The following is a 15,990-nucleotide window of genomic DNA, read 5'->3' on the forward strand; positions in this document are numbered from 1 at the left end:
CTGATAAAGCAAAGAAATAAAACATCAAATATATTTATGTTGGTTTTCAACTGAGCAACTGATTTAAACATCTTAGACAGCTTATTAACTTTGGCCTTAAATCACTGCTGTGGCTACATGCTGCTGAAACAGCCTCCATTGTACCAGTAAATGCTTGATCACATCACACTGTCTGAATATAATAGCTATTAATACAAGCTGCATTTTATAAACAGCTTCCCGAATACAACAGTAGTTTCCCTTCATCTTTTACCAATGAAGGGGTATTTTGGATAGAAATCTTGTGAACAATAAAATGATTACAAAAAGTGTCAAAATGTTTTAACGTATTACAAGATACCAAAACTAGTTTGACAATTTCCACGTACAGTAATGTATTTATAAAGTGTCCCTACATATTGGGCACTGCAGAAACCGCATGCAGACGTCGCTGCGATATGTTTGGGATCCAGGTTTGATGCATGATTGGTTTTGGTCTCTGAAGAAATATTTAAGACTTCCATTGGGATTCATGCTGACCCAACATTCCTTTCAGAAAACGGAGGCTATCCTTTACAATCCAGGACAGAATCTGGCATAATAAAATTCAAATTTCCCAGAAAGCCCTATTAATTGAACAGCATTTCTTAAACGCATGTTAAACATGTTCATAAAAACTGTCCTGCTTTTAAAAAAAATCTTTATTACATACATATAGTACAACAGGATTAGGATTGAGCAATCAAAATGCAAACATTATTGTTGTAGACAGTATTTAAAAAAGTTTTGTTAGATAACAAAATGTACAAGAGGTCGTTTGGTACAAGTTTAACTGTTGGCAGGATTCAAGAATAACAGTCTCAAACTAATATCATTTTCAGCACCATGCTGCTGTGGCAGATTTCTGGCCACATGTTATTTGGTTGCTCTGTCTTGCACTATATTTGGTCTTGCAGAAGGCATGAAGCCTCATGTTGAAATGGTGGTAGTGCATTTCTCTCCTGGCCCTGCAGAGAGCAGTAACTCCTCAGGAAGTGATGGGAGCATGAGCAAAAAAAAAAAAAAACAAACACATTTCATTACCTTTGAATGAGGCATACACACCCACATGCTAAGAGCAATAAATGCAAACCACGAGAGGCTACGGCTTCTGCAACATTTTCATCAAGCAGTACATATGCATAGCTAAATGGCAACACTGAGAACTCCTCTATCAGATTAACACACCTAGTATCTCTTTAGTCAATTTTTGTGCTAGCAGTGCATTTTGAAGTCATCTTCGATCCTATGGCTCCTGCGGTAGATCTGAAGCTGGTTTTGTGTTTCCATTGTGTTCCCTCTTGACGTGATTGGAGCAGTTGACTTTAGGGGTTCTCTGTGGAGCAGGTCTTCTTTGGCGTCTCCTCTTGGGGTGACGAGAGCGTCCAGAGTTGGGTTGCGCCTCATCCAGCAAAGCATTCAAATGCAGTTTAGCACTCTGGGTATCTGAAGACTCATCAATAAATGCAAGGTTCTCACCAAAGAAGTCCAGAGGTTGCGACAGGTGAGAATCTGGAAGAGTCTTCTCTTTTTCACTCTCTACACCTTTTTCTTCAGGTACTCGTTCTGTCTGAGTGGCCTGAGACTCTGTTTCTGATCCAGATTCTGATTCGTAAGAGGAGGAAGAGGAAGAGGAGTAAGATCCAGACTCTGTCTGACTGTCATGCTCCTCTTCTTTCCCCTCGTGGTCGCCGGTAGCAGGTACACTGTGACCATGGCTGCGAGTTCCGTGGCGGCGCTTTCGTCGACGCCGTTTGAAGGGGTCGTCGATTTTTCCCGGAATACGAAAATCCACTGACATATTCTGTATGTTTTGAGTCCAGTCAGTGGCGTGGGCTCGAAGTTCCTCCATCTAAGAGAAGATGATAAAACCAGAGATAATGAAACGTTGTGATGAAGACAGGATGATAAACTTATATATAAGAGAAAAAGTACCTCGGCTCTCGTCTTCTTAGAAAGAACCCGAAGCCAGTTGCCAATCATTGTCAGAATAGATGCAAAATAGGCAAGACCCAGTAAGATCCAGAACCACACCAAAGGCTTGTACCAGTGGTCGCTCCCCTCGTTTCCAGAACCTTTGAGAAGCCACAAAGGCAGGAAATATTAGCAGCAATGGATAAAGACAACATATCAGTAGTGCTGATCTGTTCTGTGAGGTAAATAAACCACGTCAAGACACACTAAAGAGAAGGTGAGAGGATGAATAATTCATCTGTTGATTATAAAATGTTGCATAATTCATGAGGTAAATGAAAAATGTTTTTTCTAAGTGAACTTAATGGTATGCAGCTATTTTGGACTAATTAAGTCATACCAGTAACTCATCAGAAGACTAATAATTTCAGATAATAAAGTCAGATGTTCAAAATTACACTGTTTTCCTTTCAGACGCCCATCAAATGGAGGAATTTCCTCAGCCAAAGATCATTTGTCTGCATAATAAATCATAATATCAGGATATTAGTGGTGTGTACATAATACAGGCTACACTTTTAAATGTATGCAGCATTTCCCTAAAAAGCAGGTTACAGAAGAATTAATCATTTTATGTTATCATTTAGAAACCACTGGAGGTTCATTTGGGTGCTGTAATTTTGTATTTTCTTCTTATTCTGCTGTGTTAGGCGGATTTCTGGGCAGCTGATAGAACCGTCCATACACTCCATTAAAACACAACCAGATTACATCTCCTTCCTCCCCGTGCTGTCAGTCCTTCATGATGAACTGCAGGTCTGTGTGTTTGGTAAATGAAAGCGGGGAAGAGCCACGCACACACTCACACACACACACACACACACACACACACACACACACACACACACACACACACACACACACACACACACACACACACACACACACACACACACACACACACACACACACACACACACACACACACAGGCACACACAGACTCAGGCTTCTTAGTGATTGGGCCATCATCCGGTTGCCTTCTTTGTCTGAAAGTGTATAGTCTTGGAAAGGGGGGGTCTCACATGTCACATGTCTGACAAGGCATGTTAAGAAACACACGGGTGATTGATTAACGATTGTATACCTGCAACATAGTCTCCAAATCCTACTGTTGTCAGGGTGATAACCACAAAATACGCCGATTCCAGAAGAGTCCATTTCTCCACCTCTTGGAAAACCAGAATAGGCACAGCAACAAAGAGAAGGCAACCCAACAAGATGGACAGGACAGCTGAGATCACTCGCACAATGGTTGGACTGACTCGCCATCTCTGTCAGCAAGGTGAAATGACACAGTGGAATGAGACAAATGAAAGGAAGTGTGTGTGAGTGTGTGTGTGTGTGTGTGTGTGTGTGTGTGTGTGTGTGTGTGTGTGTGTGTGTGTGTGTGTGTGTGTGTGTGTGTGTGTGTGAAATCATTCAGCGCTCATGAAGGTGGCACCAGGCTGTCCGAGGTCGTGAAGGCTCTGTATGGATATAATCTACTGTTTGACCATATTTGGAAATGCTTGTATGACTGTCGGTATCCTTAGATAATTTTGTTTCCAACAGATATGTCCTCACGGGGTCCGCGTGACTGATTATGTTGTGTTCGCAGATAATTTTGTGAACCTGTCGACTTGACATTTTGTGTTAACGCCTGAAAGTCATGATGTACCAACTGAAACCTGCGAAGAATTGTTTGAGAGCAGATGTTTCGAGGTTAAACAACAGTTTCATACCGCTCACAGATATGCCTTTCAGAGTATAAATGATGTGGGATCCTCTCATGTCTTTGCTCAGCTCTGTAAGCCTCCTGTGCCCAGAATATTCTGTAATAAAGCTTTGAAGGACTGTTCATATATATATACTGTATATATACTGTATATATTCTGTATATATACTGTGTGTGTGTGTGTGTGTGTGTGTGTGTGTGTGTGTGTGTGTGTGTGTGTGTGTATATATATATATACATATATATATATATACACACACACACACACACACACACACACATACTGTATATATACTGTATGTACTGTATACTGTATGTATGTGTATATACAGTATATATACACACACACACACACACACACACACACACACACACACACACACACACACACACACACACACACACACACACACACACACACACACACACACTATAACAGAAGAGGGTATTAGATGCTTGGTTTAGGGTCTCACCAGGAAGAGAGTCTCTATTTTGGCAACGGTTTTCCTCAGCCCCGTACCCAGATGGTCTCCAACTCCAGCAAGGAGGATACCAAACATTGGAATGCCCACCAGCGCATAGAAAATACAGAACACCTGCCCCCATTCTGTTTTTGGAGAGGTGTTTCCAAAACCTGTATGTGCAGGGTAACCGATAGAGAGGAGTGGAACACAAGAAGTGTAAAAATGTGAAACGAACACAACAGAGAAATTGTTTCCGTGAACACTCTTTCTGGAGACGCACCGATCGTTGTGATGATTGTCCCTGAGAAAAAAAAGGCACTGGCCAAATCCCATCGGCTGACATACGTGATGTTGCTGCTTGGATCCACACCGGCTCCAACGGCCTCCACCACATCCTGGGAAGAGAACAGGTTCATGTGTTAACCATAAAACAGGTGTAGATAGATATAAAACAAGTCTAGATAGATGGATAGACAGACAGATTCTACCTGAGGCCTGACTGGATTAAAACTGACTGTCGGTGAGTTCATTCTGTTTAACGATCTCCTCATCATTTGTTCCTCTTTCTTTTCTTTGTGGTAGCTACTCAATATTTTTGGACACCCATTTATTGCTTCCTCAGCAGCTGCAGAGCTTTAGGTCCACCAGTTCTGTCGGAAAAGCTGTACTGTAGAAAATGCTTTGTCACTGCATCAGCAGCAGAGAAGGGACCGGTGATGTTCAGCTGCGAAGGCTTCATTCTGTCCCGGGTGTGGAACGGCTGCCAGCGCAGATAATATGATTCCGATCCAATCTAAATCAAATTATGCGTTATGTGTCTCATAGTATTTACAGACATTTATCAAGTCTGAATTTAAAACTGACTTTAATGGAATTGCGATTCAATATCATCTCCACAGACGCTATTATTACCTATAATAAATTAGACATTACAGTGTCAGAGAAACGTTTGTGTTCAGTTTTAATGGGACATAATAATTTCTCTAGTAAATGTTGGAAAATGTTGTACAAATCATCCTAAAATTAAAAAATAAGTGTAATAAAACAACTTATTTTATGTCACAAGAGAAAGTGCACTAGAAAGATAACAATTTTATTTCATTGGCTGTAAGACGGCAAGAGAAAAACTGGAAGCCAGTAAAAACACATTTTGTCAATCAATCAAGTGATACTGTAGAGGGGTAACGCGTGAAATCCCTTAAGGCTTATAACCATGTCTTAAAATAGACCAGTATTTCAAGCTGGCTATTTTTCAATGCACCACCGCTAAACAGAAAAGATGTAGTTAACAGAGTAATATTCATGTATCCTAGTTTCATCTAATTCACTTAACAGTTTAATCTGCCAATCGGGGTGAGAAGAGAACCTCCTATATCACACAATAACTGTACATACTTATGATCAACCAACAGGAAGTAGTAAAAAATGTGACCAATGGCGACATTGTGATGTCACAGCTCTATAACTCAAGTAGGAAACAAGAACGGGAACCACTGAAGACCTGCTGACATTTTTTCAGTGTAACCTGAGCTATAATGCTGCTTGTTAAACAGAACAACATATGAAGAATGACCGCACAGCAGCTGCCCTGCATACCTGGGTTTAAAATACATCAGTGCTTTTATTGGCTCACAGGGCGATCACGTGTTCAGGTTTTTATAAGTGTGTTAAAGTGTAAGCTCGTATAATCTATTCTGAACGGCACGTTTAGATCAATCAATCAATCTATCAATCTATCAATCTATCAATCTATCTATCTATCTATCTATCTATCTATCTATCTATCTATCTATCTATCTATCTATCTATCTATCTATCTATCTATCTATCTATCTATCTATCTATCTATCTATCTATCTATCTATCTATCTATCTATCTATCTATCTATCCATCCATCCATCTACCTAATACGCACATACAGATATAGCTATGAATGTATCTTTTATATCTACCTATATATCTATGGATAGATAACCGATAACCTTTAACCTTTTAGTAAATGTGAACCGGTGCATCTCTGGGTCACTTTGCAAGATAAAGCAAACAGGTCGACGACCTGACTTGTCGCTGTCAACCAGTGCATAGACCAGCTTTCATGCATTTCCACACACACGTGTGTGTGTGTGTGTGTTGTGTGTGTGTGTGTGTGTGTGTGTGTGTGTGTGTGTGTGTGTGTGTGTGTGTGTGTGTGTGTGTGTGTGTGTGTGTGTGTGTGCGTGCGTGCATGCGTGTGTGCGTGCGTGCGTGTGTGACACATCCACCCTGACCTAGCTGATCTACCCACACCTGTTGCCTGGCCTACAGTCACACTCCACCGCCTCACAGGCTCACACAGCTTCACATCCTCAGCCAAATACTCTACAAGATAGATTTTCATCCTGAAGACCTAAAAGACTGAACATACGTTGAATGGACAGAGTCCATAATATAATTTCAGCTCATGGATTATTTACGTAACGGAAGAATTCTGTCTTTGTAGCCTCACAAAAATGGTTTTACAGTACGTAAAGATGAAAAGACTCCACCCGGCTGGAAAGAAGGAGTGGTCTGGTGGAGCGGCAGCGGATGCTTCTGTATCTCATGTCAGACGGCAGCAGGGCGTGGCTGGAAAACGTGATACGGCTTCGAGCATCATTTCCACGGATGACTCAGATCACCGATATCCCAGATGCTCAGAGGAACGCTGTCATCGACGAGCCTTGTGGGATGTTCAGTACGAGGGTGGGGGAGGTGTCACAGTCATTTCTAAAATATCTGTGGTTTGTTTGTGATGAACTTCAATGGAACTTTAAGTTCAACTTAAAGAGGGAGAAAGCATGAAAACAAATGTCTAAATACACACACACTTCTGCTACATATTCAGTAAAATTCATACCAAAAATGTTCAATCTCAGAAATAAAGGTATATAATATAGAAATATATTTGGTGTTGGTGGTTTTGAGGTCTCTCAAGTCTGCCCTTGTGTTTCTGTTCTGCCTCATCGATGCCAGCTTTTTGTCTCACTATCCATCCATCCATCTTCATTCACTCATCTAGGGCCAGGACGCGGGGTGCAGCAGCTTCAACAGGGAACCCCAAACTTCGTTTTCCTGGAACATATCAACTAGCTTTGACTGGGGGGATCTCGGGGCCTTCCCAAGCCACTGTCGAGATATAATCCCTCTACCTGGTACTGGGTCTGTCCTGAGGTCTGCTCCCAGCTGGACAAGCCAAGAACGCTCCAGTTTAATTTTAAACATCTTGTTATAATGAATAATTAAAATGAAGCTTTTTGAGTACGCATTTGTCACTGAAACATTGATAAAATCATGTATAAATCCAACTGCTGTGACATTGACATGTCCATGGAACACACTTAAGACTGGCTCTACCTCTATGAGGTCCTGCAGGTTGTCTGGGCCGACGCATGTGAAGTTCAGCAAGAAATCCTGTCGCGTTCCCTGCAGCTGCCTGTGCTTGTCCTCCTCCGTCGGAGCCTCCAAGGCACGAAACACCACGGCTCCGAGCACCAAGTAGAGAAGCACCCCCGTCAGGATGCCGAGCAGGGTGGAGCAGCGCATGGCTGCACCTCCACCGAGTCCGAACAAAGGCTGCTGTTTCCCTCCTTCAGGTTCCGCGTGGGTATGCTCTGACTCCCAGTTGCTGCAACTGAAACATTAGCGACCACACAAACGTAGCGTAAGGATTTCATTGTGACCACATCCCCTGACAGCGAGCCAGCTGCACGTCTGCAGGAGCATGGCCATTTGCTTCACCTCAAAGCATTAAATGGACTCAGGCCTCACCACAGTGCTGACACACGGTAAATGCTACATCCCCAATAAAATGTGTTATGTGGCCTCTCTGCATGAGGGCCTGTGAGACTGGAATCATTTGTGACATGCATGAATTCAAAGGTGCACCATGATGTTTAAGTTTACCTACTAATCCGCCTCAGTTGCCCACGTCTTCGTCTTTTCCAGTCCTTCCTCTCCCCAGGCTTGATGATGGAGTCCCTGGATCCGTAGCCAACGGGGAGCCGGTCCACCTCACACTCTGACGGAGGGGACACTGGACAGAGACAAATATGTTTGTTTTTGTATGTGATTCACCATCAGTATGAGTTTTGTTAATGATTCTCAAATAGTAGGAAACAGCAATAGTTCAACTTTCTCAGAAATGCAAAAGTTGCTTGATGATCCTTGATGAAGGATGAAATATGACAACAAGATGGTGCTACAAAGTGTGTCCCAGTTATTTTCAAGGCACTAGCATTTCATTATAATGATTAGCGATGCAGTTCCAAATCATGATGAATATTCATGCCTTACCCTGGATATTCCAGACTCCATTGTACTCATTTCCTTTCAGAGAGCGTAAACCCTCCTGGTCAAGGGCTTTTCTTTAAGATTGACATTTTTTAATACATATTTTGTTGTAGGGGGTCTATTCAGGTCCCTGCTGAACGGCTACACGGTGATTCTTAGATGAGACATACCGGTGATCATGTGGAGATGAAGGCTTGTTGTCATGGTAGCCTGCCTTCCCCTCCCTGGTCTCGTTGTGTGTCCCTGGGCGTGGCTGAGCCTTACAGCTGACACACCTGAGACCCATCTTAATGTACTATCAAGTCTCTACGGTATTCAAACATACCATTCAATCCATTCTGCACCACTTTCCACCATTAAGTATCTGAATCAACATCCTCCTGGGTCGTAGTTGTTGGTGTTACAACTAAAACGATTCAGTTTGATTGATTAAATGATATGTCCTGTCAGATATGAGTGTTTTTATTGCGTTAATGCAAAATGGTATAATGCAAAAAAGAAAAAAGAAAAAAAAGGGGAACCAACACAGAGACTGGAGTCACAACTAGAACACAAGAATTTCTTTTGTGGAAAAAAAAATTGTATTTAGTTTATTGTCACTAAATTCCGAGGAATCTATAACTGAAGTCTAAATAATTTTAAGGAAATATGTATTTAGTTTCAATTGACTTTACGGAATCGGTATTATTATGTTAGTTAATTTATCTCTACTTTAAACAAATATTTTTTGATGTTGAAATTATTTGTTTACAAGACTTTAGGATTTTTAGAAATATTTTTTGGCTACTTTGAATTATTTCACTGAAACTAACTCATCAGGACTGAGCATCACCTTGTTAGAGAAATCTAGATGAGAAGCTGGTTGATGTTTCAAGCACACCCTTCATCCACGAAAGTTTTAGAGCGGACGGGAGGATTTTATCATTTGGTTCCAAAAGCCCAACACATGCATTAAGTCACTGGACTGAGAGCCAGAATTAAAGAAAGACACTCCATACTTCTAAAAATCATTGAGTCCAGCTTTTTAATCAAAGGATCTGTGGGCCTTCAGCCAAAATTACAGCAATTAGCTGTCAAACAATGACAGCAAAATATAGAATTGTGCTGCAAGCAGTTTTACAGCTGCTGGGAAGACAGAAAAAAGCAACTCACTTACTGCACTGATCATTTAACGCATTTAATCAATGCATATGGAAAACAGCCTCAAAAAAGACTTAAATGACAACATAAAAACAAAGTCATCAATATTTTTTGTTTGTAAAAAAAAGTATTATAGTCATATATTCTGGTCTAAGTTAAAAAGAAAATATGAATGTGTAAGCTGTTCCTCCAACATATCAACAAATAACAAACAATACACCCAGACTACAGCATGCAATGTGCAGTTAGTCTACTCTTTTAATCTACCACCTCAGCTTTAACACAGAACACAAGGCAGGTTATAAAAAGAAAATTGTAATATGACTTGCATTAAAAGCCAACAGCGCTGCTGCAGCCAAGTCCGAGCCACGGTGATCCTTTTTTATTACTGCTCAGAGTCCTTCAGGGTCTCTAACATTTATCACACTGACCGTCACGCCAGACCATCCAGCCGTGTGCTTACCTCAAAATGAACGATCATAAGAATCCACAGTATCGCCTCATGCAGAGTGTTTCATGAGTTGAGGAAGCCGCATGCAGGGAGGTGTGTGTGTGTGTGTGTTATGACTGTGGGTGTGGAGGGAGAGGCTGTTGCTCAGCGCAAAACAGAGAAGAAGACACTCAATCAAGCCGACTTCAGGGAGAGGGAGAGAATTAGATAGAGAGAGAGGGGAGCTGAGATGATGATGATGATGATTTGTGCAGTTTCTTCAGAGGCCCGGTTTTACTCCACGGTTTCCTCCAGTGACTCATTACTCTTACACAGCAGTATTGGTTTCAGTGATGTTTGCATGTTGTCAATCGGATCAATGCTTGAGATTCATGGAGGTGTGATTGGTTTTTCTCTGCAGACCCTTCAGGGAGAAGCTGTGATAGCCATTCTTCACTGTGATCCAAGTGTGTGTGTGTGTGTGTGTGTGTGTGTGTGTGTGTGTGTGTGTGTGTGTGTGTGTGTGTGTGTGTGTGTGTGAGTGTGCTGGTGTGTGAGCTATAACTGTGTTAATCTTGCATCAATACAACACACAAGTGCAACCATGATCACCTCAATTTCAGCAGAACCGTTGATCTTGTAACGGACTATGCAACGCTAAATATCTGTCCAATAAGTGGAGTTTTAAGGTGGACGCCAAAGATTCATATCAGCTACTCAACTCAATGTTAGATGGTTTTAAATGAGGTCCAGAAAAGTGTCTTTGCTCATCAGAACACAGCCGAGCTTTTATTTTTTGGATAAAAATTATGAACTCTGAATCCTTTTGTACTTATGTGACATATAAGCACATCTATTTTTGAAGGATGGACAAAAATAGTCTTTCAGATGACAGTGAACTTTGACCTCTGACCATCAAGTTGATGTCCTGTTGACAATGAATGGACGGATGTGAGGTTGTCCTGACCTTTGACACAAAAACAAGGAAAATATGTTGACATTTAATTTTCACGTTGCCGTGTCGATTCCAGTCAGTGTCATATTCTTATGAGGTTCTTCATCCGTACATGTCTTGGTGTCAAACCCTCTCACTCTTTTGTGAATGTAAAACATTAAATTAACTTCTCCAGCTTCACTGACTGCAAAATGTTGCTCAGTCAGGACCATCTATCAGTATCAGCAGAGATCAATACACATTAGTCTGCTGATCAGCTTTACAAACATTCTGAATAAAAACACCAACAGAGACGTAACGGTTAGCTGATGCTCTGATCGGTGTAATCAAACATGGAAGTCACTCTTGTTTAAAGATCCTGAGCTGCGCATTGAGGCTTTTGTTTAAAGCCATGTTGTCTCAGACAGAATCAATGATGTTGTGTTTCTGACCACAAACAAGATCAGAAGTCTGAGAATAAAACTGATGGCTGTGGAGTGAAGATGAAGGTAACTAATCAATAGTCAGTTTAACTATCTGGATGTTCCCCTTCAGTGATGTTCAGTCAGATATGCTATCCAAGAGAAAATGTTCAATTTGTAAATGTCATCTTTCTCGCAAGCAAAATTTAGATAGTGGAGTGAAGCTCGAGATTGTAAAACCACATGCAGACACGTCTTTATTAACTTGTGCAATGGTGAGGAAAATGAGAAATCGGCTAGAAGGATTCTGCAGTGTGTACTGATTACAGGGAGGTGGCGTCTGTGGAGAAGTCACGGTCGGTCGGACTGAGTGCTCTCATTAGTAAACTTGTTCGGTGATGAAGGTGTGTGTGGTCGGTCTGCTGCATCACTGCGACGCTCAGATTTACATCAGGGCTTCATGTCCAAACCTCAAGATGTATGAAAACCACTTCTGGCCAAAATGCATAAAACATTTATCTTCTTTACCCTCAGAACCACCGGGGTGAGTTTTGAATGCTGTTCTGTGGCGCCATGAAACAGAACTGTAACTTCTCAGGCCTGTGGATCAGCAGTTTGTATCAGAAGTTTGTAATGGAAGTTTGAAGCATGAGGAATAGAGGTGACTGGAAACATGCAGTAGCTAAAGGATGTGATTCGATTAAATTCAATGAAATCCAAGAAACAAGGGATTTTAAAAAGATTGCTGCAGCACATAAACCTATGAATATTCCAGAACTGTAGGCTTTTAGCTCTGGTGGGCTGAGATTCCTGTTGGCAGGAGCTGGATTCTGGATGTGGACCATCTGCAGCAGCTCATAGCAGCTAAATGCTTTCCGTAAAGTACTGGAGATGTTGGCATCAAAGGTTGAATAAGTTGTAGATTCCAGTTGTCAGGAAAAGTGGAAATTAACACATTCATATTGTTTTGTGAGGCCATTTTAACTTTCATTTAATATAGTTACCACAAAAAGCTATTCTCTAGGATATTTCAACAATAAAATATAACATGCGGTTGAATCATTTTCAACCCAATTGTAAAATGCTTTTTAGCTTTTCAGCTGAGTTAGGACTGAACAGTAAGGACCACAACTTTGCTTTAAAGGACTTCTTAGCACGTTCTCCAAGTTCATGGCTGATAATTTGAAGTATTTCATCAGTGGAATGACGTTAGCAGTTCACTTTTCCCAGTAGAGTGACTGTTAGTTTATTCAAGATTTTTTTTTTTGTAATTTATTAATTTGGACTTGAAAAAAATACTAAAGACTTTATTATTCCTACAATGGGGTAATTTGCCATATGATAATAATATGAAGAAACTATTTATACTGTCTTATGTTTAGTTACATGAGTAGTATTGGTTCTCTATTCATCAAATTCAATTAAAATTTATTATTATTATTATTGATAATAATAATAATAATAATAATAATAATAATAATAATAATAATAATAATAATAATAATAATAATAATAATAATAATAATAATAATAATAATAAACTGCTGTGTTTATTTGACATAAAGTTTTTACAACCGCAGCTGTTTGGGGAGTGAAGTCACAACATCCCAGCCAAGACATACATCACCAACAATATATAGCTCTATTGATCAGCGCAGCAGATCCATTTATCACATCTGATTTTAACACACATCCCTCAATGAGACGAGTAAGCAACATTTTATTCCCGCTTTACAGGAATAAAAAGAGGTCAGATTTCATGTAGTGTGTGGATCTCAATTAACAATATGTTTTGAGCTTGAAATTAAAAACTTTATCGAGCAGAAAATGTTCTCACTGGATAGTCTGGCCCGTAAATTATAGCTACCAGACTATGAATTTGATTTTGAAAAAGCCGTGATTGAATTAAAGGAAGCTGTTGAGCGGTGGTATGCACTCTAATGAGTGTCATTCTAGCTGTCTGGGAAATCAAAGAAAATAACTAAAGACATCCAATCCCACAATGCCAAAGAAAGTGGATAAAAAATACTGGATCTGGCTTTTTATTCTGAGCTGCATCTAAAATTAATGGAGTCATCTCTGGCCCCCAAATTTCGCAGAAATGCTTTTAGTCACTTTTGTGTAATCACTGGGTCAATTTACTGGATTTGGAGCACAGCAGTAGATAGTGACATTGATTGGTTGAAAATAATGATTTGTCATAAAGAAAAAAATAACTTCAGAACAATTATCAAACATTAAGAATATTAACATCTGACATGCATTTGATGGAGCTTTATTCTAATTTGATAAGGTGTAGCCATGTAGCATACGAACACTGCAAAAAGTGTTACGTAAACAGTAATAAGGCAATAATTTTCCTCGTAATGTTTTGGATGAAATAAGCCTTTTTCTCCATCTTTTGCAGCAAATACTTTAAGTTGACCTGTGCTTATGCACTAGAATCAGATTTATGTAATGCACTTACCAAACATACTGGTAAATACATTTCCTTCCCTCAATTCAATCTGAGAGCTGCTGTCTCCCTGCCTTTAAGAAAAGTGAGAGCAGTCCAACCACAATGAAACAGGATGAAACAGGTGGTGTGTCGCTCTGGTGGAAGGTTTGCAAAAACGGGAAAAGGAATCATTAGTGTTCACCAGATGGCTCTGTGTGACACACACACACACACACACACCCAGGTTGAAACTTTTGTTTGCTAACATTTTTAATACTAATTCTGTCATCTGCTTTATTGTCTTCTGATCATATCAAACCATATAAAACAAAATCTCTCTTGCAGAACATCAAGCTGCCAGGCACGCATGCACAAACATTGATAAATTCGTGGACCCTTACTTCTTGTAGGTTGATGGTTTCAAATCCAGATGTCCTTTAAATCCCACTTTCAGATTTATCGGTTGTGATCAAATGAATACATCCAACCTTTGGAGAAAAAGAGGAAGATTTTGGAAAGCGACCTGAAGAAGACTGAACGACTAAGGAGAGGCTAGACTAGAATAAAACCCTGAATTGATTGGCCTGATCATAAATGTACTCACAATTAGGAAGGTGGTAGTGGAGGGAGGTAGGAGAACAGAAATATGGAAGGGGGGGGGGGCTGGCTAGCTGCTATTATGAGCACTTTATTTTCAATTAAGGATTCACGCATGTACTGTAAGCTCCACTTTCGGACATTTTTGATGATGCAGGGACTTCTTGGACTGGAAATTGATCGTTTAAGCAAGCGTCTGCATCTTTGTTTATTTAGTGTTAGATGGACTATTAACATACAGCAAAAAAATTTTTTACTAAAGGACAGAAAAACAAAAAGGCTTTGCCAATAATACCAGATTACCAAAAATAAGCTTGATTTGTACAAATTATATTTGTAGATAATATATTTAAACTGAAATGTATCTTTAATTATTATCACTATCCCTTCATTTCAATCTCTTTCCATTTGTTTGTTTTCTTAGCAGAATTGGATGATTGTATGGATTTCCTTTGGATAGCATTCAATAATTCATTAAAATTTATGGTTTTCAAATCAACACTGCTTCAACAATGTCTTTATGATTAAAGATTTTTTTCAAATTATAAAAATTATAAAAATTTAAAAAATGTATACAGTATGAAAAAGAGAGACGTTTGAAGGCCTCCTACCTTTTTGTCTGCATTCAGTTATTATTAATATTTCATCTGATTACCCTGTGTGGATGCAGACACACTGTCCCATCAGTTTTGAGCATGTGCATCAACTTCTGACCTTTGGTATTTCTATTGCTCTGCAGGCTTTAATGACATGTAGTCATTTTTGAACACATCTCTGCCTGAGCAAGGGTCTGACACCTGCGTGGGCGCTTCAAGGCCTTCAGCGCATTACAAAGACATTAAAATATCTGAGATGCTCCAGTGCACTGTTACACCTTCAATCGATCTACCAAGGAATCCACTTTACACGTTAATCTAATCCCTCCCACTCCTGAGAAGCTTTTAAGTTGACAGAGGAAGTTGAAGTAAGGAGAGTGTAAAGACAGAGTGAGAGAAACACATTACAAGCTGAAAGACGTGTGAAGTGCAAATAATATGCATCCTTTTCTAAACCAATAACAGCTGAATGCAGTTCAGTCCTGGCTGAACTGGCCGACTGTCAGAGGAAATCATTTTGGAAATGTCTGCATCGAAACCTCTACCAGTCTGCTGATTTTTAATTAATCAATCTGTAGTTTATTAGCTGAGTCGTTCATGTGTACATAGTGTCTGTTAGTGTGAGTGACCAGTGGATCTCCATTACAGAATCTGTCACACAGGAAGCAACAAAAGGTTTATTTCCAAAACCTGCTCTGTGAATATTTTGGAATTTTTAAAGGACACCTAAAGATGAACACAAACCCTACAGTAATGCATCAGAGTAAAATTGTATTCTCCATTACTACAGTGAAAATGATTTATACACACGTAGTATGAAGAGCAATTTTAACCTTATAAAAATATTTTATGAGTAGAATTTCAATATATCACAAGGCAAAGCATGAATTTATATTTAATGCTATCATGAATTAAACAGCTGTGACTAAAAATAAAAATATAGTGGGATGTTTT

The 15,990-nt window shown here is 39.8% G+C and overlaps 1 protein-coding gene across 3 annotated transcripts; it reads right to left on the bottom strand.

The window, feature by feature from the left end:
- Window positions 1–710: 710 nt before the first annotated feature.
- On the bottom strand, window positions 711–10,154 carry LOC137606185 (potassium channel subfamily K member 4). 3 transcript variants are annotated; one of them, XM_068331316.1, is made up of 8 exons: window positions 10,084–10,154; window positions 8,094–8,223; window positions 7,545–7,821; window positions 4,452–4,566; window positions 4,181–4,341; window positions 3,078–3,264; window positions 1,954–2,093; window positions 711–1,870 (listed from the first exon to the last, which is right to left on the bottom strand). In XM_068331316.1, the coding sequence occupies exons 3-8, from the start codon at window positions 7,731–7,733 to the stop codon at window positions 1,265–1,267; spliced, it is 1,398 nt and encodes a 465-aa protein (XP_068187417.1). In that variant the 5' UTR covers window positions 7,734–7,821; window positions 8,094–8,223; window positions 10,084–10,154; the 3' UTR covers window positions 711–1,264. The 3 variants fall into 3 exon arrangements, with proteins under 3 accessions (XP_068187417.1, XP_068187419.1, XP_068187418.1); XM_068331318.1 differs by lacking the exon at window positions 10,084–10,154 and adding an exon at window positions 8,484–8,548; XM_068331317.1 differs by lacking the exon at window positions 10,084–10,154 and having other exon boundaries at window positions 8,098–10,075.
- Window positions 10,155–15,990: the final 5,836 nt, after the last annotated feature.

This window comes from Antennarius striatus, chromosome 13 (assembly GCF_040054535.1).
Source record: "Antennarius striatus isolate MH-2024 chromosome 13, ASM4005453v1, whole genome shotgun sequence".
NCBI lineage: Eukaryota > Metazoa > Chordata > Actinopteri > Lophiiformes > Antennariidae > Antennarius > Antennarius striatus.

Excerpts from the sequence above, each read along its gene's own strand:
- LOC137606185 (XM_068331316.1), bottom strand. The coding sequence starts at position 7,733 with ATGCGCTGCTCCACCCTGCTCGGCATCCTGACGGGGGTGCTTCTCTAC. Across the intron at positions 4,342-4,451 it reads GACAATCATCACAACGATCG|GTTTTGGAAACACCTCTCCA; the intron begins GTGCGTCTCCAG and ends CTGCACATACAG. Across the intron at positions 3,265-4,180 it reads AAATAGAGACTCTCTTCCTG|AGATGGCGAGTCAGTCCAAC; the intron begins GTGAGACCCTAA and ends CCTTGCTGACAG.